Genomic DNA, 26,778 nt, shown 5'->3' with positions numbered 1-26,778 from the left:
ATTGTTTTTCCTTCTTCTCTGGAACCAGTCAGACAACAACCAGTCAGACAACAACCTGTACTGGCGGTAGGTAGCCCAGCGGCTAAGGAGTTTGACCTGTGGCCGAAAGGTGTCCGGTTCGAATCCCGGGCGCTGGAAAAAAAATGGGTGGAATTGATCTGACAACTGGAGGGTTGCTGGGTTCATATCCTCAAAACATTTCCCAACATTTGGGCCCTTGAACAAGGCCCTTAACCCCACAACATGCTCTCCATCCAGGGGTGCTGCACTGCAGCTTGAACCTGTGCTTGTCTCAATTGTGTGTGTGTGAGGTCTGCTGTTTGGGGAGGTTGAGAATGGAGCAGAATAAAATGTTTTGTTGTTCAATGTAACTAATGGACAAAGTTGTATTGTATTGTGAAAGAAGTCAGCCAGAGTTGACAACACTCAAACAAAAAGATGCCTCCCTGGCCACCAGTGCATATTTCCAAACTATGTTTGCATATGACAAATTGAACAAAACAACAATGCTGGTATTCATTTTCCCAATACTTAATTGTTTATTAAATTATATTCTTAGCTAAAAATATGACTATTTAAGAGTAGTAATTCAAAAATGGCAGTATGCGGGTTTTATATGGAACAACCTATAAAAGGGTTCTATATAGAACTTTTAGGGGTTCCATATAAAACTCAGTAAAAAAAGAAACTGTCTTTTGAAGATGAATAAAAATCCAAATAACTTCACAGATCTTCATTGTAAAGGGTTTAAACACTGTTTCCCATGCTTGTTCAATGAACCATAAACAATTAATGAACATGCACCTGTGGAACGGTCGTTAAGACGGTAGGCAATTAAGGTCACAGTTATGAAAACTTAGGACACTAAAAAGGCCTTTCTACTGACTCTGAAAAACACCAAAAGGAAGATGCCCAGGGTCCCTGAGATGCTGGACTGAGGGCTTGTAGGCCAGTTGTAAGGCAGGTCCTCACCAGACATCACCGGCAACAACGATGTCGGTGGACCAGACAGGACAACAACCCACCATCGCTGGACCAGACAGGACTGGCAAAAAGTGCTCTTCACTGACAAGTCGCGGTTTTGTCTCACCAGGGGTGATGGTCGGATTCACATTTATCGTCGAAGGAATGAGCATTACACCGAGGCCTATACTTTGGAGCGGGATCGATTTGGAGGTGGAGGGTCCGTCATGGTCTGGGGTGGTGTGTCACAGCATCATCGGACTGAGCTTGTTGTCATTGCAGGCAATCTCAACACTGTGCATTACAGGGAAGACATCCTCCTCCCTCATGTGGTACCCTTCCTGCAGGCTCATCCTGACATGACCCTCCGGCATGACAATGCCACCAGCCATACTGCTTGTTTTGTGTTTGATTTCCTGCAAGACAGGAATGTCAGTGTTCTGCCATGGCCAGCGAAGAGCCCGGATCTCAATCCTATTGAGCACGTCTGGGACCTGTTGGATCAGAGGGTGAGGGCTAGGGCCATTCCCCCCAGAAATGTCCGGGAACTTGCAGGTGCCTTGGTGGAAGAGTGGGGTAACATCTCACAGCAAGAACTGGCAAATCTGGTGCAGTCCATGAGGACGAGATGTACTGCAGTACTTAATGCAGCTGGTGGCCACACCAGATACTGAAAGTTAGTTTTGATTTTGACCCCACCTTTGTTCAGGGACACATTATTCAATTTCTGTTAGTCACATGTCTGTGGAACTTGTTCAGTTTATGTCTCAGTTGTTGAATCTTGTTATGTTCATAGAAATATCTACATGTTAAGTTTGCTGAAAATAAACGCAGTTGACAGTGAGAGGACTTTTCTTTTTTTGATGAGTTTATGCTGCAAGCGATAGAACCGTTTTACTTTCTAAAAGGAAACTTTTTTTCCAAATGCAGTGAGTTTTACCTAGAGGGCTCTTTATCACTGTCACGACTTCCGCCAAAGTCGGTCCCTCTCCTTGTTTGGGCGGCGTTTGGCGGTCGACATCACCGGCTTTCTAGCCATCGCCGATCCACTTTTCATTTTCCATTTGTTTTGTCCTTGTCTTACACACCTGGTTTCAATTCCCCAATTACTTGTTCATTATTTGACCCTCTGTCCCCCCATGTTTATGAGTGATTGTTTATTGTATTGTGGTCCGTAGTTGTGGCCTGGGATTTATTGACGTGTTTTGTTATTATTGTTGAGTAAAATTGCGTACATTACTCATATATGCTGTCCTGCGCCTGACTCATCTACACCAGCTACACACAGACACATTACAGAATCACTCACATGTAAATGGAGTCAGCAGGAGCAGACGGCCCCCCTTTGGCGGTCGAGGAGCGCGTCCAGCAGCATGCGACCATGTTGCAACATCTGGGCAATGCCATGGATCGCGTGCTGCAGACGATGGATAGATGGGAGAGAGAAGGAGGTCTTTCACCAGCCCCACTGTCTACCCCTCCTTCACCCGGTTCCAGTGGGACTCGGCTCTCGCTCCCGAGGGAGTATGATGGGTCGGCTGCCAGATGCCAGGGGTTCCTACTCCAGCTGGAGCTCTACCTGGCGACCGTCCACCCGGCTCCTTCAAGACGTGAGAGGGTGTCCGCCCTCGTCTCCTGCCTCTCAGGCAAAGCCCTGGAGTGGGCCAATGCCGTATGGAGTGAAGGACCATTACGCAGAGTTCACCCGCCGCTTTCGGGCAGTTTTCGACCACCCGCCTGAGGGTCGAGAGGTGGGTGAACGTCTGTTCCACCTGAGTCAGGGGACGAGGAGCACGCAGGATTTCGCTTTGGACTTCCGGACCCTGGCCGCCAGCACCGGATGGAACGACAGGGCTCTGATCGATCCCTACCGGTGCAGTCTGCGTGAGGATGTCCGTCGTGAGTTGGCCTGCCGAGACAGTACCCTCACGTTGGACCAGCTAGTGAACCTGTCCATCCGGCTGGACAACCTGCTGGCTACCCGCGGACGTCCGGATCGGGGCCTGTCAGTTCCATCCCCCAGCATCTCTGCTCCAACGCCCATGGAGCTGGGAAGTGCTGCGCTTAGGGCGGCCGGAGGAGGGGCCATTCCCTGCACCATCTGTGGCCGCAGAGGGCACACTGCTGGTTGGTGCTGGGGGGGTTCCTCAGGGAGTTGAGGCAGCAAGCAGGGCACTATCGTGTCACCCCAGGTGAGTCGGCACCAGGCTCACCCAGAGCCCCCTGTTGCACACATGTATGTGTTTATTCAATTTCCTGAGTTTTCCACGCATTCCCAGCATAAGGTGCTCGTAGATTCAGGCACAGCTGGGAATTTTACTGACCGTTCATTTGCCCATAGTTTAGGGATCCCCCTTGTTCCTGTGGATATGCCCTTCCCTGTGCACGCCCTACATAGTTGACCATTAGGGTCAGGGCTGATTAGGGAGGCCACCGCTCCACTAGACATGGTTACGCAGGAGGGTCACAAGGAGAGAATCAGTCTCTTCCTTATTGATTCTCCTGCGTTTCCCGTGGTGCTGGGCCTACCCTGGTTGGCCTGTCATGACTCCACTATTTCGTGGCAGCAGAGGGTTCTCAAGTGGTGGTCACGAAAGTGCGCAGAGAGGTGTGTAGGGGTTTCCATCGGTGCGACTACAGTGGAAAGTTCAGACCAGGTCTCCACCGTGTGCATCCCCTCAAATAGTGTTCCTTTTTTAGCGGGAGATGAAAACAGAAAAAAAAAAAAAAAGGCACATTTATGTAAGAGTAGTATGTCGAGCTACAACTACATTCACACACAAATTACACATATATAAGGTTAGACATGTTACCCCTATACATATCTACCTCTATCACTCCAGTATCCCTGCACATTGTAAATATGGTACTGGAACTGACTGACCCTTTATATAGTATGCTTACTTAATTTCTCATGTTCTTCCTATTTCTTATTTTTATTTCTCGTGTTTTTGTTCTACCTTATGCTATTTTTAGCATTACATTGTTATTGATTACTGCATTCATGGGTTTAGAGCTTACAAGAAAGGCATTTCCCTGTACTTGTGCACATGACATTAAAACTTCTTTGATAATATTGACGCCTTTGTAATCTACCTGTAAATCCCCTCACAATAACAAGGCCTATGCCACATTGATGAGTATTCATATGGTGGTCTGGGGCTCTGGAGGCTGGAGTATTTTGAAATAATTTCATAGTCTTCAGGCTACAACCAGGGCCTAGGATGAAGCAGGTTGATTAGTATCTGAGGCACCTGGAGACAACAGGTGTTTATGTCTCTCTAATAGGCTGATACAATTTGATATTACATCGAACAGACGGCGCAACATATGCAGATCTTACAACAATATGTGTATTACTGTAGTTACACTTGAGACTGCTGCTAATTAAAAGCCTGCAAGAAAGTTTCTATTTGACCTTAAAGGCCAGTGTTTTGGGCAGATGGGCTGTAGGAGGGAGAGAGTGGAACTGAGTGGTAATTGGTTTCTGTTTACCCGGAGCATCCCCACAACCACAAGCAATTAGCCAAGCTGCTTGAGCCTTACTTCCTTTACTGCTTGGAGTGTGTGTGTGTGTGTGTGTGTGTGTGCATGCTTGCAGTAATTAGGGAATTACATGAAGTGGAGGCTTGTGCTGAATATAAAATATGGTTGGTCTATTAGCCAAATACATCAACAGAAGCATACAGACACACTGAGACACCAGTCTAATCTAATTGTTACAATGGCAAAACAGAAGTGATGTCTGAAAGAGTATCTGGAATCAGGTAAACAAATCATACTACCATACACATCTGAGTGCCGACTCCTGACGTAAATGTATGAATGAAAGTGACGGCGTCCCCCTGACCTGCGCCAGACAGGACTTGACAGGCAACCAAAATAAATGACCACTGGCTGAGATTGCACCGTCATAGGCACCTCCCATAGCGCACGGTCTCTGCAGTGCTCATCACCCCGCATCATTCTTTGGCCGATCTTGGGCGTGAGTGAGTCATCGATGGACATGGGCATGGGTTGTATAGGTCTATGACCATCTAAATGGACATTGTGCTGTTGGCTAATTAATCACGTCCTTAATGTCCAGATATTCATCACTATTGGTTAACAACCAATACAATTAGACATAACAAAACAGTGATCACATAAGCATTTCCAATTGAAAGTTGAGGTTAAGAGATTCTAAAATAATTGAACAAATGTGAGCCAGTTCTAACTGGGTTTGTATGTTTCTTTGGATCTAGTATTGCGTATGTCGCAGTGACGCACGAGTCAGATGGCGCCTCATATAATGGGAGGAGCTGTCCCTGGTGCTGAACACAGAATCCCTGCTCGCGCTCACACTGAGAAAGAGATGCTAAGTTCACTCACGACGATCAATTGAAACTATTTTGCAGAGGTAAGACTTTACACAGGGCCTACATCGAAATTATTATTCTTTTGAGAAAATGGATTTCAATTAGACTATTTTCAGTTCGTTTAATATGTTTGTCCATTTTAAAATCCGTTTAGCTTTGCAACCAACCTGATGCATTGCAAACAGGTCTGCCGCAGTGAAGAGATACATAATCTGTTCAGTCATTCTTAGACTAACTAAAGTTTATTATAGTTTTCGTTTTCAGTAATTTGCAGTTATTATGTAGGCTAAACTGATAAGTAGCCTAAATTAAACAATAATTTGATTTCAAAACCAATTAATCCACTAGTTGGTTTATAAGTAGTCGTGTTCAATACCTTTATCCAAATTAGGTGTATGATTATAAAGTTCCATTGCATTTTCTCAGTAAAAAGCTCGTGCAACAAACACAACAGCGTTTTAGTGCGCTAGAGATATCTTGTGTGTAGGTAGTTGTGTTTCGACAGAAGCCAGCATCAGCTGAAGGGTTACCTAGACAACTAGATTGTGACTCATTCCGGAAGGCAGCAATTTGAAAACTAATGAGATTTACAGGCGAGCTGAATACCCATGCTATTACTGCTCCGCAAACAATAATTTGGGCATTCAACAGATGCGATTGTAAATCTGTGGATAAAAACTCTTTACCAGTGGTAGTGATATGCAAACTATAGCAATATATCTGAAGCGTCAAACGGGAATAAAATGGCAGGTCTGAAAATGAAAGGTTTCCGAATTTAAATGAGGATCATGAGAGCTGATCATTACAAAAGCAATTAAACTGGCCTTATCATTAAAAAAGGTCCATTGCAGCCATTTTATCTCAATATCAAATCATTTCTGGGTAACAGTTAAGTATTTTACTGGGATTATGTTAAATTAAAGAGCAATTTCTCCAGCATGAATTTTCACAGTATTAGTCCAACCTCCGTGAGGAAATATATATACAACACAAGAAAATCACGGTTTTGACTGCACAGTCCTTTAAAATATTCTTGTTTGAAAGAAATATGTACATAATGGTCTGACCAGTGAAAAAATCTTATCCTAAACCTAAAGGTCAGCATTGACACTTCTCTCCCTGTTGTGTCTGTCGTCTCCAGGCTGAAGACACCATGCCATCACTCCCCACGCTCTCCTCGGTAGGGATGGCCTTCCTCCTCTCCCTGCTCCTCCTCCTTTTCCTCCTGGGCTCTGGCAGTGTCCAGGGGGCCTCTCTCAGAGAACACAGACTGAAAGGCAGTGAGCTGGACCCCCAGCAAGTAGACGCCCCCTACCTCCCCACCAACGCAGACATGCTCAAGGCCTTGGAGTACATTGAGAGCCTCCGGCAGCGTACCGGGGGAGGGGCGCCAGCCCCCCAGGAGCAGGCTCCCCTCACCCCAGACTACGACACCACCAACATGGACACAGACTCAGAGAAACTCCGCTCCATGCTGAGGCTAGCCTCTCCTGCCCAGACCAGTCAGAGTAAGATCGGCCAGGACGAGGAGGAGGATGAGGAAGGAGAGCGAAACAAGGAGAACAAGACCCAGGAGTGGCTGCAGGCGGTGCTGAGTACCCTCCAGCAGACCGAGAAGGGCCCCAAGCCAGCCCCTGTGAGGCCCAGTGTAGCCCGCCACACTCTGGGCAAAGGGCGGAGACCGGCGAAGGAGGAGAGCCAGTTGGGAGAGGGCGTGGCATATCCATGGTCACAGCAGCAGCGTACCAGCCGGCCTCACAGTAAGTACCCACTGATGTTTGAAGATGAGGAGGACGGTGAGGAAGAAAGCAGAGCCCCAGGCCACGAGAGCCCCTTCAAACGCACCAATGAGAACATGGAGGGGAAGTACACGCCCCAGAACCTGGCCAACCTGCAGTCTGTGTTTGAGGAACTGGGGAGGATAGCCAACGCCAAGGCTGGGCACAAACGCCAGACTGAGGATGATGAAGAGGAGCATGATGATGATGATGACGACGACATGTTCCGGGTGAGGAATCTGGCCTATGAGAATGTGATGGGGGGAGAGGACTGGGCGCCCTTAGAGGAGCAGGTGGAGACGGAGGACGAGGAGAATGACAACAGGCAGGAGTTCGACAGAGGCTTGGAGGATGATGAAGAGGATGATGATAATGAAGATGAGGAGGAGATTGATGAGGTCAAGCGATCGAGCCTGCTGGGTCCGGGAGAACATGACCCAGATGACATCACCAAACTGGTCGACTACTACCTTCTGAAGGTGCTAGAGAAAACAGAGCAGGAGGAGCGGAAGAGAGAGCTAGAAGAAGAGGAGGAGAGGGAAGAGAGGAGAGCAACTCAAACTTTGTACAGTGACAAGGTAGATCCACAAGCCATTTACCAGCTCATCCAAATCTCCCAGAAACTACAGATCCCACCAGAAGACCTGATGGACATGCTGAAGAGTGGGGAGATGACAAAACAGGACAGGACACAACTGAGGACACAAGCCCATTCTCGGACACCCAACGATCTGGCCAGGGTAGAGGACAAACTAACTCAGATCTCCTCTAAGAAAAATAAGATCCCCCCAGAGACATTCTTCAACAGACGGCTGCCTGAGACCCAAACAAGCAACGTCCCATACGAAATAAACACAGAAGACATTCAAAAACTCCTCAGGCTAGGAAGTGTGGCAAATCAGAACGCACCCGAGCGCAAGAAGCAGAAACAGCATACAAGCCCACCGTTAAGGTTTTACGCACCAGCTGGAAGGCAGAAAGACTACATGTTGTCTGAGCCAAACGTCCCAGAGAAAGGAAAGGGCGACTACGACAACACTGTCGACGAAGACGAGCTGGCCACGTATCTGGCTGCCCAGATGTTTGTGCAGTACCCGCAGGCAGCAAACAAGGCAGACCAAAAAAAGCGTGCATCGCAGCCTCCCTCACAAGACGGTCAGCTTGTGCTGGGAAAGTTCGAAAAGGCGGTACAGGACTACTTTGACCAAATGGACTCAGACAAAAGCCCGCCTCAAAAAAGGCAGTCAGAACCCGAGGAGGACACGGGCGGTGCTTTGCAAACGCATGGCTTGGATGACGACACGCTGCTGAAAGTTCTAGGCTATCTGAACCCAGAGACCGAAGAGGGCAAAGATCAGGACCTTTACGCCAAACCTGTCAAAGGAATGTAGATGGGGAGATGCAGCTACATAGTATATCATTGTTTTGAATCATAATAAAGTATTTTGAAAAATAAATACATGCAATGGAGTTTAGTCTCTTCAGTAGATTTACTACAGCTCATGCTTTAATAGCCAATTTATACATGAACTTGATCTGATGTAGCTACAAGGGAGTGCCTATTGGTGATTGTAACTGGCTGTGTGGCATAATATTCAATGTTTTTGATAGGCTAGATAAAACAACACACCACTTCAAACTAGCAGTACATTTCAGCGCACATACAGCCGAATCAGTGTTGGATTCTTCACATCCACTTGTGTTCTTCCTCGTAAATGATATTTCGTACATGTGTTCGGTAATGTGTGACGTATGAGATGAATAAAGCATTGACTTTATTTTTTCCTTACTGTGTAGTGTTTACTCATTTGGAGCACACAGAGATGGTGAACAGGCTGCAGAATATCACATTCAAAACACCATCTGCCGCAATGTGTCAGCAACAACAATACGTAGCCTCGTTCAATCAAACATCTTAGTTTGACAGGTAAACTAGTAGTATATTGTAATCCATTTGGAGCTACAATAATGAGCAAACGTGAAGTTGGGCATTTCCGACACACAGAATGAGATTCTATTTCTATGATTATAGCACCATGGGTCAACTCAGGTTGCAATGAAGTAAGACGATAAATATCTTAGCCTGGCAAGCAGGGTAGTTCTAGGCAATTCCAGCTATAAAACCAAGAGATATAGTCTAATAACATAGCAATAATCAATTTTCAAAAGTTGGAAACAATGTACCCCAACTAACATTTAAAAGACTATTCTGGAAACAAAACTACTCAGACAGTACAACATTAACGGTACTGCAACACTTTCCAAAATGTCCACCTTTAACTTCAGCCTAAGAACCCTCTGGCTAGAGCTTGACTACTGATACATATTACAATAGGGCACGATGCTTGTGTAGGCAATGGCTACATTAGCCAACATAGAATTCAAATAATAAATGTGACTTTCAAAATGGTAATGTTGTGGTTACAATCCTTTGCATCAACTCACAACTGAATTAAAACATTTGAAAATGCAGCTGCAATATTCTAAAATAACATTGAGTTGCTTGAAAATCACATAAGGCAAAGTAGGCTACAATTTTTTTAAACATGTATAATCCAATCAAATATAATGTCATTATAAAATAGTTGAAACTAATAACACATTAAAAAAAATCTCAAAGTTAAAAAAGTAAAACTGTGTTTTAACTCCTAAATTCTAAGACTCCTAATGCATCTTTTAGAAAGTGCTTATTTAAAACAACAGCCCATGTGTGATGTCTGAATGGAAGAGTGTATTACTCTGTGTGATGTCTGAATGGAAGAGTGTATTACTCTGTGTGATGTCTGAATGGAAGAGTGTATTACTCTGTGTGATGTCTGAATGGAAGAGTGTATTACTCTGTGTGATGTCTGAATGGAAGGGTGTATTACTCTGTGTGATGTCTGAATGGAAGAGTGTATTACTCTGTGTGATGTCTGAATGGAAGAGTGTATTACTCTGTGTGATGTCTGAATGGAAGAGTGTATTACTCTGTGTGATGTCTGAATGGAAGAGTGTATTACTCTGTGTGATGTCTGAATGGAAGAGTGTATTACTCTGTGTGATGTCTGAATGGAAGAGTGTATTACTCTGTGTGATGTCTGAATGGAAGAGTGTATTACTCTGTGTGATGTCTGAATGGAAGGGTGTATTACTCTGTGTGATGTCTGAATGGAAGAGTGTATTACTCTGTGTGATGTCTGAATGGAAGAGTATTACTCTGTGTGATGTCTGAATGGAAGAGTGTATTACTCTGTGTGATGTCTGAATGGAAGGGTGTATTACTCTGTGTGATGTCTGAATGGAAGGGTGTATTACTCTGTGTGATGTCTGAATGGAAGAGTGTATTACTCTGTGTGATGTCTGAATGGAAGAGTGTATTACTCTGTGTGATGTCTGAATGGAAGAGTGTATTACTCTGTGTGATGTCTGAATGGAAGAGTGTATTACTCTGTGTGATGTCTGAATGGAAGAGTGTATTACTCTGTGTGATGTCTGAATGGAAGAGTGTATTACTCTGTGTGATGTCTGAATGGAAGAGTGTATTACTCTGTGTGATGTCTGAATGGAAGAGGTGTATTACTCTGTGTGATGTCTGAATGGAAGAGTGTATTACTCTGTGTGATGTCTGAATGGAAGAGTGTATTACTCTGTGTGATGTCTGAATGGAAGAGTGTATTACTCTGTGTGATGTCTGAATGGAAGAGTGTATTACTCTGTGTGATGTCTGAATGGAAGAGTGTATTACTCTGTGTGATGTCTGAATGGAAGAGTGTATTACTCTGTGTGATGTCTGAATGGAAGAGTGTATTACTCTGTGTGATGTCTGAATGGAAGAGTGTATTACTCTGTGTGATGTCTGAATGGAAGAGTGTATTACTCTGTGTGATGTCTGAATGGAAGAGTGTATTACTCTGTGTGATGTCTGAATGGAAGGGTGTATTACTCTGTGTGATGTCTGAATGGAAGGGTGTATTACTCTGTGTGATGTCTGAATGGAAGAGTGTATTACTCTGTGTGATGTCTGAATGGAAGAGTGTATTACTCTGTGTGATGTCTGAATGGAAGAGTGTATTACTATGTGTGATGTCTGAATGGAAGAGTGTATTACTCTGTGTGATGTCTGAATGGAAGGGTGTATTACTCTGTGTGATGTCTGAATGGAAGAGTGTATTACTCTGTGTGATGTCTGAATGGAAGAGTGTATTACTCTGTGTGATGTCTGAATGGAAGAGTGTATTACTCTGTGTGATGTCTGAATGGAAGGGAGTGTATTACTCTGTGTGATGTCTGAATGGAAGAGTGTATTACTCTGTGTGATGTCTGAATGGAAGAGTGTATTACTCTGTGTGATGTCTGAATGGAAGGGTGTATTACTCTGTGTGATGTCTGAATGGAAGAGTGTATTACTCTGTGTGATGTCTGAATGGAAGAGTGTATTACTCTGTGTGATGTCTGAATGGAAGAGTGTATTACTCTGTGTGATGTCTGAATGGAAGAGTGTATTACTCTGTGTGATGTCTGAATGGAAGAGTGTATTACTCTGTGTGATGTCTGAATGGAAGGGTGTATTACTCTGTGTGATGTCTGAATGGAAGAGTGTATTACTCTGTGTGATGTCTGAATGGAAGGGTGTATTACTCTGTGTGATGTCTGAATGGAAGAGTGTATTACTCTGTGTGATGTCTGAATGGAAGAGTGTATTACTCTGTGTGATGTCTGAATGGAAGAGTGTATTACTCTGTGTGATGTCTGAATGGAAGAGTGTATTACTCTGTGTGATGTCTGAATGGAAGAGTGTATTACTCTGTGTGATGTCTGAATGGAAGAGTGTATTACTCTGTGTGATGTCTGAATGGAAGGGTGTATTACTCTGTGTGATGTCTGAATGGAAGAGTGTATTACTCTGTGTGATGTCTGAATGGAAGAGTGTATTACTCTGTGTGATGTCTGAATGGAAGAGTGTATTACTATGTGTGATGTCTGAATGGAAGAGTGTATTACTATGTGTGATGTCTGAATGGAAGAGTGTATTACTCTGTGTGATGTCTGAATGGAAGAGTGTATTACTCTGTGTGATGTCTGAATGGAAGAGTGTATTACTCTGTGTGATGTCTGAATGGAAGAGTGTATTACTCTGTGTGATGTCTGAATGGAAGAGTGTATTACTCTGTGTGATGTCTGAATGGAAGAGTGTATTACTCTGTGTGATGTCTGAATGGAAGAGTGTATTACTCTGTGTGATGTCTGAATGGAAGAGTATTACTCTGTGTGATGTCTGAATGGAAGAGTGTATTACTCTGTGTGATGTCTGAATGGAAGAGTGTATTACTCTGTGTGATGTCTGAATGGAAGAGTGTATTACTCTGTGTGATGTCTGAATGGAAGAGTGTATTACTCTGTGTGATGTCTGAATGGAAGAGTGTATTACTCTGTGTGATGTCTGAATGGAAGAGTGTATTACTCTGTGTGATGTCTGAATGGAAGAGTGTATTACTCTGTGTGATGTCTGAATGGAAGAGTGTATTACTCTGTGTGATGTCTGAATGGAAGAGTGTATTACTCTGTGTGATGTCTGAATGGAAGAGTGTATTACTCTGTGTGATGTCTGAATGGAAGAGTGTATTACTCTGTGTGATGTCTGAATGGAAGAGTGTATTACTCTGTGTGATGTCTGAATGGAAGAGTGTATTACTCTGTGTGATGTCTGAATGGAAGAGTGTATTACTATGTGTGATGTCTGAATGGAAGAGTGTATTACAGTTTAAATGTTGTGGCACTTATGGCAACTGAGGAAAGGATTCTTCAGTCTTAAGGTTCGACTCATGTCCCTGTTATTGGTTCAGTAGGTCGGTTTACTCATATACTCCTCCATTGTCTGTTGAGAGAACAGAAGAAACATATTTACATATTTTGGCAAGTGTGTCACACTTAAGTGACTGTGTGTGTGTGTGTGTGTGTGTGTGTGTGTGTGTGTGTGTGTGTGTGTGTGTGCACCTCTTGTAGTGTCTCTGCCTCCTCCATAGCGATGCCCACAGCTGTCTTGGAGGTCTCCAGGATCTCTCCTCCCATCAGGAACTCATCAAGGATGAAGTAGGCCTTCTCAAAGTTAAAGATGATGTCCAGCTCACACACCTGCAGCGCACATGTACACAGTTAAAGTCCATCGATGACTCACTCACGCCCAAGATCGACCAAAGAATGAGGCAGGGTTGTAGGGGCCTGCAGAAAGAGACCGTGTGCTATGGGAGGTGCCTATGACGGGGCTATCGTCAGCCAGTGGTCTTTTATTTTGGTTGCCTGTCAAGTACTGTCTGTCGCACGTCAGGGTGATGCAGTCACTTTCATTTATACATTTCTGTCAGGAGGCAGCACTCAGGATGAGTATGATTTGTTTACTATGGATCCTGATTCCTGATACACTTTCAGATCACTTCTGTTTTGCCATTGTAACAATTAGATTAAACTAGTGTCTCAGTTTGTATGCTTCTGTTGATGTATTTGACTGACTCATTTTACTTTCAGCACTTTTCATGTAATTCTCTAATAACCACATGCATGCACGAGCACAGACACACCCATGTCTCACTAAACTTGTGAGGACCATTAATTGATTCCCATTCAAAATCCTATTTTCCCTATCCCCCAACCCTAACCTTAACCCTAAACCTAACCCCTGATCCTGAAATTGCCTTTTTACAACTGAGGACCAGCAAAATGTCCTCACTTATCTGAATTTTTGTTTATTTACTATTCTTGGGAATAGTAAACTAAAACGTGTACACACACACGAAGTAGGCCTTGTCAAAGTTAAAGATGATATCCAACCCACAGACCTGCAGCAGAGCAGACAGAGCGACACAACAGCACATCAATGAGAGGAATTAGGCACCATTAAGATTATAAACATTTTGAAAATACTGTAAAGAGCACATTTAGTTTCTATTCACCAATTTAATCTGAACATTGTCCCCCAAAGAGACCCCTGCCAATGAATAGCCCTTGCATTGCCTGTACATTATGCTTACGTTGCCAAAGTATTTGTCCAGCAGCTCGACATATCGGTGCAGCACCTCCAAGGTCAACAGTTCATTGTCCTGGTCCTCCAGACCACAGCAGAAGTAGAGACTGGCATACCTGCAAGGGGGTCAGAGGTCAAGGAACAGGGTTATGGTTGTTATGTTTATATGCCAAAGAGTCACTTTACCATAGAGGTTAATGCTTAAGCCAAATAGTGACTGTAGGGGTAGAACACTCTGTTCTTGTCTGTTATGTGTTTAACTTGTACAGTGAGTGTACAAAACATTAAGAACACCTGCCCTTTCCATGATAGAGTTCACCTGGATTTACCTGGTCAGTCTATGATCCCTTATTGATGCCACTTGTTAAATCCACTTCAATCAGTGTAGATAAAGGAGAGGAGATCGGTTAAAGAATAATTTTTAAGCCTTGAGAGAATTGAGAATTGAGATTGTGTATGTGTTCCATTCAGAGGGTGAATGAGCAAGACAAAAGATTTATGTGCCTTTGAACGGGTATGGTAGTAGGTGCCAGACGCACCGGTTTGAGTGTGTCAAGAACCGCAACGCTGCTGGGTTTTTCACGCTCAACAGTTTCCTGTGCGTATTAAGAATGGTCCACCACCCAAAGTACTGACTGACTGTTAGAACTGTTAAGGCTCCATGGATTGATGAGGAATTGAAACACTGTATGGTTGAAAGAGATGGGGCAAAAGGAGTGGCTAATAAGTCTGGCTGCACATCTGACTGGCTTACTTACTGCAAATTAAGAAATGATGTGACTTAACTCAACAAAAAGAAGAAACTGTATTATGAAGCCAAGATCAACGATATAAAGAACGATGGAAAAAAAACTTGAGTACTTTAAATGAAATTATGGGCAGAAAGACAAATTCAACTCCATCTTTCATCGAATCAGATGGCTTATTCATCACAAAACCATTTGATGTTGCCAATTATTTTAATTATTATTTCATTGGCAAAGTGGGCAAACTTAGGCAGGAAATGCCCACAACAAACAGTGAGCAATTATATTAAAGCATTAAAAAAACTAATAATGAAAGAAAAGCAGTGCAAGTTTGAATTTTGTAAAGTTAGCACCCTTGTGGGGCCCCAGTGTTGAGGATCAGCGGGGTGGAGATGTTGTTACCTGCCCTCACCACCTGGGGGCGGCCCGTCAGGAAGTCAAGGACCCATGCTGGAAGTCTGTTGTTAATTTGTTTACTGAGAAATAGTATTGTATTTGGTCAAACACCATTTTTTCCAACAGTTTGCTAAGAGCTGGCAGCAAGCTTATAGGTCTGCTGTTAGAACCAATAAAGGCTGCTTTACCACTCTTTGGTAGTGGAATTACTTTGGCTTCCCTCCAGGCCTGAGGACAGACTTTCCTCTAGGCTTAGATTAAAGATATGACAGATAGGAGTGGCTATAGAGTCAGCTACCATCCCCAGTAGCTTTCCATCTAAGTTGTCAATGCCAGGAGGTTTGTCATTATTGATCGATAACAAACATTTTTCCACCTCTCTCAGCCCTCTCCTGTACTCCCTGTTCACCCATGACTGCGTGGCCATGCACTCCTCCAACACAATCATCAAATTTGCAGACGACACTACACTGGTAGGCTTGATTACCAACAACGAGACAGCCTACAGGGAGGAGGTGAGGGCACTCGGAGTGTGGTGTCAGGAAAATAACCTCACACTCAACGTCAACAAAACAAAGGAGATGATCGTGGACTTCAGGAAACAGCAGAGGGAGCAGCCCCCTATCAACATCGACAGGACAGTAGTGGAGAAAGTTTTAAGTTCCTCTGCATACAAACCACGGACAAAGTGAAATGGTTCACCCACACAGACAGCATGGTGAAGAAGGCGCAGCAGCGCCTCTTCAACCTCAGGAGGTTGAAGAAATTCGGCTTGTCACCAAAAACTTTTACAGATGCACAATCAAGAGCATCCTGTCGGGCTGTATCACCGCCTGGTACGGCAACTGCTCCGTCCACAACAGTAAGGCTCTCCAGAGGGTAGTGAGGTCTGCACAACGCATCACCAGGGCAAACTACCTGCCCTCCAGGACACCTACACCACCCGATGTCACAGGAAGGCCAAAAAGATCATCAAGGACAACAACTACCCGAGCCACTGCCTGCTCACCCCACTATCAACCAGAAGGTGAGGTCAGTACAGGTGCATCAAAGCTGGGACCGAGAGACTGAAAAACAGCTTCTATCTCAAGGCCATCAGACTGTTAAACAGCCATCACTAACAGAGGCTGCTGCCAACATACTGACTCATCTCTAGACACTATAATAATTAAAAATTGGATGTAATAAATGTATCACTAGCCACTTTATATAATTTTTACATACACTACATTACTCATCTCATATGTATATACTGTACTCTATACCATTTACTGCATCTTGCCTATGCCGTTCGGCCATCGCTCATCCATATATTTTTATGTACATATTCTAATTAATTCCTTTACACTTGTGTGTATAAGGTAGTTGTGAAATTGTTCGATTACTTGTTAGATATTACTGCATGGTCGGAACTAGAAGCACAAGCATTTCGCTACACTCGCATTAACATCTGCTAACCATGTGTATGTGACAAATACAATTTGATTTGGTTATTTAACTTGTGCGTCTGTTTGTTTTTGTGGGTAAGGAGGAAGGAGTTTAAGAGGTTAAACATGAACCACTAATAAAAAGGGCCAAGGATGGTTCCATTCTACCCCCTTCCTCCCTCATCCCTCCCCCCACACCCCTACAGGCACCATAGTCTGTTCCAGCCCAGAGACAATAGTGAGAGGGGGGAAACACAGACAGCAATAGGGGTCAACAGAGTAACAGACAGCAATAGGGCAGACAAACAGACAAACAGACAAACAGACAAAAGAAAGACAGAAGTCAAAAATAGGAAAACAAACAATCTGCCAAATAAAGCAAATCAAAGAGAGAGAGAAGGGGGTATAAGAGAAAGAGATCGAAGGCTAAACCACAGACAGATCCAGCCCCAAAGAGAGATTCTACTTCCTCAGTCACCTCTTGTAAACAATCTTGAGGTCCCTCCAGTGGAGGAAGTTACAGGAGCGGGGAGGGTGAGCCAGCACCATCAGAGTCATTTCCCTGATCATCTTCTTTTTCTCTCTCTCAGTCACTGGAGTGAACCACTTCTGCAGTCGCAGCTTCCCCTGCCGGCTGAACAGCAGCAGGAAGCGCATCTGTGGGGAGAGGGGGCAGGAAGTTGACCCGCTTGGACCCAAATCATAGAAATAGAATGACTAGAATGGGTATTATTGCAGGCAACAGATTGAAGCAGAATAGTTCCTCTTGTTCATTAGGTTCTCTGGTGTCACTCAGGTCAAACCATGTTGTTAACGCCTAGTTAATCAGTAACTGCATTAATATGTATTCACATACACAGAATGATTCATAGTTTGCCCACGTAACACACAAATTGACATATTCATGAAGGCTACTCACTCACACATACTCAGACACTTTGAACACACCCCACAATAATACACTCATTATGCCTAGATGTGTTGCAAACCACAATTCAAACAACACTTCTAACTGATAAGTAGTTGTGCCAGACATAAACAATATTTCACAATTCTCCACGAACAGCCTTATAATGGACAGTTTAAGCAAAAATGTAACTTACACATGACTTTCAAGACGTTCTACTATAAAAACATGACAGCAACGCTTCTTTAGGTTACTGTAGCCTCCGGGCAAACAGGTTCAGGCGACAAGACTCCAGTTCAACGACCAGCCAAAGGAACCAAGTGTGCTGGAGCGCCGTTGGCCACACAGTTACAGTTACAGTAGGCTACTCACCTTTTGGACAGGTGCATGTTATAAAGAGAGCATTTACTTGCCCTGTAAAATATGTCAAAACTTGAACATGGAACCAAAAGACAACATTTTACTCACCATCGTGAAGGTGCAATGTGAGGCTAAGGCCGAAACTTGAGGGAAAATATGTTATCTAAATTCTTGCGTAAAACCGATTCATATGGTGGAGGCATCGTCAAGCTTCCCACAATGCTGTGGGTTAAATTGCGAAACCACACCTTCTCTGGACTGTGCCGCGCCCCGTTCTTTGCTTGGTCGAGATTGGTTCACACCTGTCACAGGAACTGTCCTGGTAAAGGCGGATTGCAGTGTACTGTACACGGGTTAGGATCAAATATAGAAACCATCCTGCTTGTCAAACCAAATGATGTGTTTGTGTGTCTATTCTTTCATTTCCAGACATATTGCGTGTTATTTGAGCTTTTTCTATTGTAGCCTACATGCCTATAAAAACCGACAATAGCTTAATTTCCCCCAGAAGTGTTATCAATAATTCCCTGATCAAATGTTCTTCTGTTACTGAAATATGCGGTTGTTGAAATACATTTAATTTACATTTGAAATGCTGTGCAAGCAAATCCTGAATTTGCCGTGTAAGCCTATTGAAGATTCAGTAGGAAATGTATTTTATTACATTCATTCAAGCCTATAGACATCAAGGACAGTGTCGAGCTGACACCAGTTGACACTGAATTTCATTGTGCTTCAGTTATTGTTCCCTAGTCGCCGCTGGGTGGAATGTAAATTCAAACACGTGGGTTTGGCCCAAGTTAAAACCGGAGGAGAGAGTGCAATAACGGACGACGGGACGAGAGGATTCCATGGGTAATACAACGATGTCTCTTTACCGCAACTCCGCTTGGTTTCTGAAAGGAATGACTGAATTCACCAGGTAAGATTACCCATGCTATGGTGTGTCTGTCATCATCATCTTTCATGCTTTTATATTTACTCTGGAGAACCGTATGCAACTGATAACTGGTCGCACACCTTTTGGGTCCATACGCACACATTTGTTATGGTTGATTCAGGCTATTTCATGGAATCAAATCCCTGGCTACAAATGTCACAAATATAAACTAAATCAATAAAATGTATAAAACTGAATAATACAAAATACATCTTTCCTATTTCCAGAACAATGTGTATTTTCTCTCTCTCTCTTTGTTGTTTATGTGTTCATCCTTTGGCATGATATTATTCAATTCATCACAGTGAACGTCACAGTGTTTCAGATAGATTGTAGATTTTTTTTCACCCTCATTGATTGAGAATTAGGCACACTGGTGGTGTCAAAACCACTAAATGGACAAAGCTGTTGAAGAACTGTTTACCTTTTGCCATCATATTACTAAATACATTGGGTCATCAATGCTTACTATAAAGCTTGCAATCTTATTTGGTAATCCACCAGCTCAAGTCAAGGCCATCATGTGGAACTGTTGATAAATGGCTTACCAATAGCATCAGACAAAAAAAATAAAAATAAATCTCATCAGACCACACACTGCTTTCCTCATTCTAAAACAAAGCATCAAATCCAATTGAAGAGGTGCCTTTGTCATTTATCCATCACTTCCTTTGTTCAATGTTGTGTTTTCTTGCAGAGACCAACCAGTCTCCCTGACCCTGGACTCTACTAGTGTTTACGCTGCATGACACCACCAAACAGAGCATGCATTTAGCCCAAAACAATCCCTAAGCACAGCACCGCCTTGCTCCCTTAATCCCCCATTGGGAACAATGGCTGCCATTGAACCCCTTGACGCGGCACACAGGCCGCTGTCGGTGTCACCAGCGGTGCCCTCAGAAATGCCTCCTCTCTCCTTCTCACATTATCTAAGAGATGATCCGACAGTCTTTCCCTTTGTTAGACCTTTGTCTTGCTGACTGAATATCTAAACTGTTTGGAATTTGCTCCATTTTAGGTTCGGAGCAGGGAGACAGCATCAATCTGACCCCAGGACATCTATGTGCACTGGCACTGACCTATTTTCTTATAATCTGTTTTCAATCAACCATTCAATCATTTCACGTGGAAAAGGGTGTATTGTTACTGAGCTCCTCAGTCCCCCTCTACCACCCTGTGGAGTGGAGCAGTGGATGAATATCCTCCAGCTAATCGCTGTCTGTCTAACTGTGTGTGTTGCAGGGGTGCGTTCCTCTCTGCCGCCAAACACTTTGTGGAAAAGGACCTGGAGGTGTCCATGGCAGGCAGGGTCTTCATGATCACCGGAGCCAACAGTGGCATAGGGAGAGCTACAGCCATGGCCATCGCCAAGAGAGGTACGGTGTGTGTCTGTAGAGTAGAGAGAGTGTGTGTGAGTGAGTGTGTGCATGTGTGTCTTTGGAGGAAGAGAATCATCACGTTTCACCGCACTGAATACACCGCTGGTTCAGCCACTCTTGCTCTACTGTTATCCCCTCATCCCATCTACAGGTGGTACAGTCCACATGGTGTGCAGGAACAAGGACAAAGCAGAGGAGGCCAGGGCTGACATTGTCAAGGAGTCAGGAAATAAAGTGAATGAGTTTGGGCCTCTCTCTCACCTTCAAAATGTTTGTGTGGGGGACTTTTTACACTGTTTGGATATTATAAACCAGAGTGTAATAATCATGTAATTTCAGGAAATATATGTCCACATTCTGGACCTGTCGGAGACACGGAAGGTTTGGGAGTTTGCAGAGGCCTTCAAGAAGAAGTACAAAGCCTTGAATGTACTGGTGAGTGATGAACATATGTTTGAATCAAAGTGAGACCCTGTAACATATATTTTTCTTCCTCTAGTCATCACCCTGCCTTTCATCATCATCCTCTCTGTCTCTCGCTCTCCCTCTGTCTCTCGCTCTCTCTGTCTCTCATCCTTCCCATAATGTAGGGCTTCTTCCCATGTTTGATGTATTATTACATGTGTACAGTATTCATAATGTAGGATTATTTACTGACTGATTGATGTGAACAGATAAATAATGCAGGCTGCATCATGAGTGAGAGGGATGTGAACGCTGAGGGGCTGGAGAAGAGCTTTGCCACTAACGTCATGGGTGAGTCAATGACAGAGGTGAATGTGAATACTTCAGTCTCAATACCCTTTGAAAGACACACATCTCTCTCTATCTCTAGGTGTGTATATCCTGACCAAGGGCCTGATTCCCTTACTGGAGAAGAGTGCAGAGCCAAGAGTGGTGAGTTTGAAACCCAAAACCCACTGGCACCACCACTGGTGGTTATTCTCTTAGATGTAATTTTACTAAATCCTCCTCCTCAGATCACAGTTTCATCTGGAGGGATGCTGGTCCAGAAGCTGAGGACAGGGAACCTGCAGACAGAAATAGGTCGCTATGACGGGACCATGGTCTACGCACAGCACAAGGTCAGGGGAGCAGGGGAGCAGGGAGCAGGGGAGCGGGAGGGCGGGGGGAGCCGGAGGGCGGGGGAGTGGGAGGGCGGGGGAGTGGGAGGGCGGGGGAGCGGGAGGGCGGGGGAGTGGGAGGGCAGGGGAGCGGGAGGGCGGGGGAGCAGGGGAGTGGGAGAGCAGGGGAGCAGGGGAGTGGGAGAGCAGGGGAGCAGGGGAGTGGGAGAGCAGGGGAGTGGGAGAGCAGGGGAGCAGGGGAGTGGGAGAGCAGGGGAGTGGGAGAGCAGGGGAGCAGGGGAGTGGGAGAGCAGGGGAGCGGGAGAGCAGGGGAGCAGGGGAGTGGGAGGGCAGGGGAGAAGGGGAGCGGGAGGTCGGGGGAGCAGGGGAGCAGGGGAGCGGGAGGGCGGGGGAGCTGGTGGGCGGGGGAGTGGGAGGGCGGGGGAGCTGGAGGGCGGGGGAGCGGGAGGGCGGGGGAGCGGGAGGGCGGGGGAGCGGGAGGGCGGGGGAGCTGGAGGGCGGGGGAGCGGGAGGGCGGGGGAGCGGGAGGGCGGGGGAGCGGGAGGGCGGGGGAGCTGGAGGGCGGGGGAGTGGGAGGGCGGGGGAGCTGGAGGGCGGGGGAGCGGGGGGGGGGGGAGCGGGAGGGCGGGGGAGCGGGAGGGCGGGGGAGTGGGAGGGCGGGGGAGCTGGAGGGCGGGGGAGCGGGAGGGCAGGGGAGCGGGAGGGCGGGGGAGCTGGAGGGCGGGGGAGCGGGAGGGCGGGGGAGTGGGAGGGCGGGGGAGTGGGAGAGCAGGGGAGCGGGAGAGCAGGGGAGCAGGGGAGTGGGAGGGCAGGGGAGAAGGGGAGCGGGAGAGCAGGGGAGTGGGAGAGCAGGGGAGCAGGGGAGTGGGAGAGCAGGGGAGTGGGAGAGCAGGGGAGCAGGGGAGTGGGAGAGCAGGGGAGTGGGAGAGCAGGGGAGCAGGGGAGTGGGAGAGCAGGGGAGCGGGAGAGCAGGGGAGCAGGGGAGCGGGAGAGCAGGGGAGCAGGGGAGTGGGAGGGCAGGGGAGAAGGGGAGCGGGAGGTCGGGGGAGCAGGGGAGCAGGGGAGCGGGAGGGCGGGGGAGTGGGAGGGCGGGGGAGCTGGAGGGCGGGGGAGTGGGAGGGCGGGGGAGTGGGAGGGCGGGGGAGCTGGAGGGCGGGGGAGCGGGAGGGCGGGGGAGCTGGAGGGCGGGGGAGCGGGGGGGCGGGGGAGCGGGAGGGCGGGGGAGCTGGAGGGCGGGGGAGCGGGAGGGCGGGGGAGCGGGAGGGCGGGGGAGCTGGAGGGCGGGGGAGCGGGAGGGCGGGGGAGCTGGAGGGCGGGGGAGCGGGAGGGCGGGGGAGTGGGAGGGCAGGGGAGCGGGAGGGCGGGGGAGTGGGAGAGCAGGGGAGCAGGGGAGTGGGAGAGCAGGGGAGCAGGGGAGTGGGAGAGCAGGGGAGCAGGGGAGTGGGAGAGCAGGGGAGCAGGGGAGTGGGAGAGCAGGGGAGTGGGAGAGCAGGGGAGCAGGGGAGTGGGAGAGCAGGGGAGCAGGGGAGTGGGAGAGCAGGGGAGCAGGAGAGTGGGAGAGCAGGGGAGTGGGAGAGCAGGGGAGCAGGGGAGTGGGAGAGCAGGGGAGTGGGAGAGCAGGGGAGCAGGGGAGTGGGAGAGCAGGGGAGTGGGAGAGCAGGGGAGCAGGGGAGTGGGAGAGCAGGGGAGTGGGAGAGCAGGGGAGCAGGGGAGTGGGAGAGCAGGGGAGTGGGAGAGCAGGGGAGCAGGGGAGTGGGAGAGCAGGGGAGTGGGAGAGCAGGGGAGCAGGGGAGTGGGAGAGCAGGGGAGCGGGAGAGCAGGGGAGCAGGGGAGTGGGAGGGCAGGGGAGAAGGGGAGCGGGAGGTCGGGGGAGCAGGGGAGCAGGGGAGCGGGAGGGCGGGGGAGCTGGAGGGCGGGGGAGCTGGAGGGCGGGGGAGCTGGAGGGCGGGGGAGTGGGGGAGCGGGAGAGCAGGGGAGCGGGAGAGCAGGGGAGCAGGGGAGTGGGAGGGCAGGGGAGAAGGGGAGCGGGAGGTCGGGGGAGCAGGGGAGCAGGTGAGCGGGGGAGCGGGGGAGCAGGGGGGCGGGGGAGCAGGGGAGTGGAAGGGTGGGGGAGCAGGGCCTCACACGTCAGATTTTGTTGCGTCAGACATCAAATCAAATCAAACGCTATTTGTCACATGCGCCGAATACAAAAGGTGTAGACCTTACCGTGAAATGCTTATTTAAGAAAATAAGAGTTAAGAAAACTACAAATAGTAACAATAGAATAGCAATAATGAGGCTATATACAGGGGAGTACCGAGTCAATATGTGGGGTTACAGGTTAGTCGAGGTAATTACGGTAATGGGGGGGGGGGGGGGGGGGTAGCCATTTGATGAATTGTTCAGCAGTCTTATGGCTTGGGAGAAGAAGCTGTTAAGGAGTCTTTTTGACCTAGACTTGGTGCTCTGGTACCGCTCGCCGTGAGGTAGCTGAGAGAACAGTCTATGTCTTGGGTTGCTGGAGTCCTTGACATTTTTGGGCCTTCCTCTGACACCGCCTAGTATAGAGGTTCTGGATGGCAGGAGGAAGCTTGGCCCCAGTGATCCATACAAGGTTGGAGACAATTCCATTAAATGCATGATGTGGTGGTCTCTTGCTGGTCTGTGCTTGTGTGACATGGTCTAGGTCAGGTTTGAGATTTGTGCTTGAACTGGTCCCAGCTACTGGTGTGTGTGTGTATGTATTGTGTGTGTTTCAGAGGCAACAGGTGGTGATGACAGAGCAGTGGGCCAAGACCCATAGCAACGTCCACTTCTCAGTGATGCACCCTGGCTGGGTGGACACGCCGGGTACTGTATCAATACACCACAACTACATAATCACCAGCAGCAAACAGCTTTGGTTCTAAATATGACAACATTGTAAACACATATCCACATTTGGAGGTTGACATTTACTATTGAGATGTACTATTTCAATACATAAATCCAATGCTGTTTTAATATTGTCTAAAACAGTTTTAAACATAATACACTAAGATAACTGTGTTACTGACCCGTCTCTCTCTCTCTGTTGTAGCGGTGGCCAATGCCATGCCTGACTTCCACCAGTCTATGAAGGACAGCCTGAGGACCCCGGAGCAGGGGGCTGACACCGCGGTGTGGTTGGCCATCTCAGAGGCCGCCGCCACCAAGCCCAGTGGAAGCTTCTTCCAGGGTAGGCAGCAAGAGACACAGAACACACAAGTTCTAAATGAAGTATCACAAACAAAGTGAAGCATTGTCTGAAGAATGGGATTGTTCCCATTTGTTTAGCAATTACATATGGTAAAGTATCTGAGGTCATGACCAGAAAAGAGAAAGCTACAGTAAGACAGCAAAGTGAGGTCTAGCGTAGAGTGTCGTGGGTTAACTGTCAGATCCACACACACTCTCTATCCTCACAACCCGTTCTCAATCTGTGCTTCTGGAGAAAACAAGAGCTCTTCAAAACAGCCAGGCTTCTCGGTACAGTGGACCTCAGTCAGAATTGGAGAAGAGAGGTCGAAGGAGAGGGAAAGGGGAGAGAGAAAGAGATGAGAGAGGATATTTAGAGCATATGGTAGGGGTTTAGAGAGTGGTGAAGAAGGAGAGAAAGAAGATGAGTGCTGTCTGAATGCAGTGTTTGTCTGTGTGGGTTGGACTGAGGGCATGAGAAGATGGGGAAGGTTGGAGATAGCAGGCGGGCGGTGGGTTGGGCTGGGATTCTGGCATTGGTCCACCGCAGCTGGAGCTCTCGGTACCAGATACTACCAGAGAGCACAGTGGAACCCCGTCTCTGACACACGCCCTCTCCCTCCAATGCGGCGACCTCAGTTGCCTTCCCCAGCACAGCAGGATAGTAAAGAAACACTTCAATAGAGTCACTAACACAGACACCTCCTCTCTTCTCTGTGCCTGCATGTACACAATACATGTCAGGGGATCTGGGGTCAACAGCTAGGCCTACGTTTTGGTTGAACTGTATTTTCTAGATGACTTCATTGACACGGCTATAGGATGGATCAATCACAATGTGAATAGTAAATGCTTATCTTTTAACCAACCAGGTTGTAAAACAGATTGTATTGTGTGTGTCAGATCGGAGGATGGTGTCGGCCCACCTGCCCCTGGCCTGGACCCACAGTTCTCAGTTGGAGCAGCAGAAGTTCATGAGTGTGATGGAGGATCTGGCTAAGACCTTCCAGCCCCACTGAGACCACTACCACACACAAGTACCATACCAGTACTACAGTACACACTGGAACCAGTGCCGAATACTGGGAACCAGTTCAGCATAGTTAACAGTCTACACATACCTGTCGGGGGGGGGGGGGGGGGGGTCCTACTATATTTGATTTGCACTACTTAACAGTTTAGATATTTATTGACCTCTAACACTTTTTAAATATATAACTTCTACATGGCTTAAAACACTTAATAGTCTAAGCTAAAAACTCCTGCACTGAGGGCTACAACAGAACAGTGTTTGATGACGCCGATTTGGGGTTCCCTGAAAAGAGTTCTTACCTTGTAGCCTTTGAGCTGCTGATAGGGAAAGCACTTTTCACTTCTTTATACATTTAACCCAACAAACACAGTACGTTGTTTTTCTACCACTTCGAGCAGTGACTCAATGAAAGCTGTCAATCAGATGGGAATCTGATGTGACCAAAGTCACACCCTTATCCATCCACCAATCACATCACAGCCTGTTGCTATGGGCCCAGCCTAACAACACAGGGTTGGTTGGTTTGCTCTGTTTTGAAAATGTTCAAACTAATTTACCCAAGTGCTTCTTCAGTATTACAACATCATGAAGTTGTCTGTTGATCCATGAAAAGTCTACAATGCTTGTGTACATAACTGATTAAATGCATTGGTGTGCATTAACAAAATTACATCATCAGGTGGGAGGCAAAACGACAGAGCAGGATTCATGAGTTAGCCAGCTAACTTTAACAACCAGAAACATCAATTAAAAGGTGAACTTAGATATGCGATTTTGGTTGTTGAGTCAATTACACCATCTTCATTTCATGCTTATCTACAAAATTATAATAATCTGAATATTTTGGCAAGTTAGCCGGTTAAATCATTGATCTTGCATTGTAATAGACCCCTCTGGGTGGTTATACTGAGCCCAGGCATGAAGAGACCTCTCACTATCAGCAGGTAGATGGAGTTTTTACCTATTCAGACCAGAGAGGTTCCCACTGCTATACCAGACATGGCCAATACAGCTAAGATATATTTATGGAGCACTTGATGATTAAGGGGCACTTAAACACTTTGAGGAAGTAATGAGATATACAAATATGCTTATTGATGAGGCAGTCATGTATTTTGTGATTTCATCCTTGAATAAAAAAAATACACTGATGTAAAGTATTTTCTGAGTGTTACTATATTGCCGATGGGGGAGGCATCCAACACAAG

At 46.7% G+C, this 26,778-nt stretch overlaps 3 protein-coding genes across 3 annotated transcripts; 2 read left to right on the top strand and 1 right to left on the bottom strand.

Annotated features, from left to right (window-relative positions):
* Positions 1–5,263: 5,263 nt before the first annotated feature.
* Positions 5,264–8,888, top strand: LOC106613122 (secretogranin-2b). The gene is made up of 2 exons (XM_014215077.3): positions 5,264–5,362; positions 6,463–8,888. Exon 2 carries the CDS (start codon positions 6,475–6,477, stop codon positions 8,488–8,490), a length of 2,016 nt encoding a protein of 671 aa, XP_014070552.3. The 5' UTR covers positions 5,264–5,362; positions 6,463–6,474; the 3' UTR covers positions 8,491–8,888.
* A 3,787-nt stretch (positions 8,889–12,675) lies between these two features.
* LOC106613123 (AP-1 complex subunit sigma-3) lies at positions 12,676–18,192 on the bottom strand. The gene is made up of 5 exons (XM_014215078.3): positions 18,044–18,192; positions 17,147–17,325; positions 14,107–14,215; positions 13,076–13,213; positions 12,676–12,956 (listed from the first exon to the last, which is right to left on the bottom strand). Exons 1-5 carry the CDS (start codon positions 18,044–18,046, stop codon positions 12,921–12,923), a joined length of 465 nt encoding a protein of 154 aa, XP_014070553.1. The 5' UTR covers positions 18,047–18,192; the 3' UTR covers positions 12,676–12,920.
* A 462-nt stretch (positions 18,193–18,654) lies between these two features.
* LOC106613125 (dehydrogenase/reductase SDR family member 12) lies at positions 18,655–26,727 on the top strand. The gene is made up of 10 exons (XM_014215081.3): positions 18,655–18,857; positions 20,118–20,251; positions 20,406–20,488; positions 20,594–20,689; positions 20,929–21,010; positions 21,090–21,151; positions 21,235–21,339; positions 24,081–24,171; positions 24,401–24,538; positions 25,441–26,727. The coding sequence occupies exons 1-10, from the start codon at positions 18,787–18,789 to the stop codon at positions 25,554–25,556; spliced, it is 978 nt and encodes a 325-aa protein (XP_014070556.2). The 5' UTR covers positions 18,655–18,786; the 3' UTR covers positions 25,557–26,727.
* The last annotated feature ends 51 nt before the right edge of the window (positions 26,728–26,778 follow it).

The sequence above is a fragment of the Salmo salar genome, chromosome 09 (assembly GCF_965601325.2).
Source record: "Salmo salar chromosome 09, fSalSal1, whole genome shotgun sequence".
Lineage (NCBI taxonomy): Eukaryota > Metazoa > Chordata > Actinopteri > Salmoniformes > Salmonidae > Salmo > Salmo salar.
This window is presented reverse-complemented; position numbering and strand designations above follow the sequence as displayed.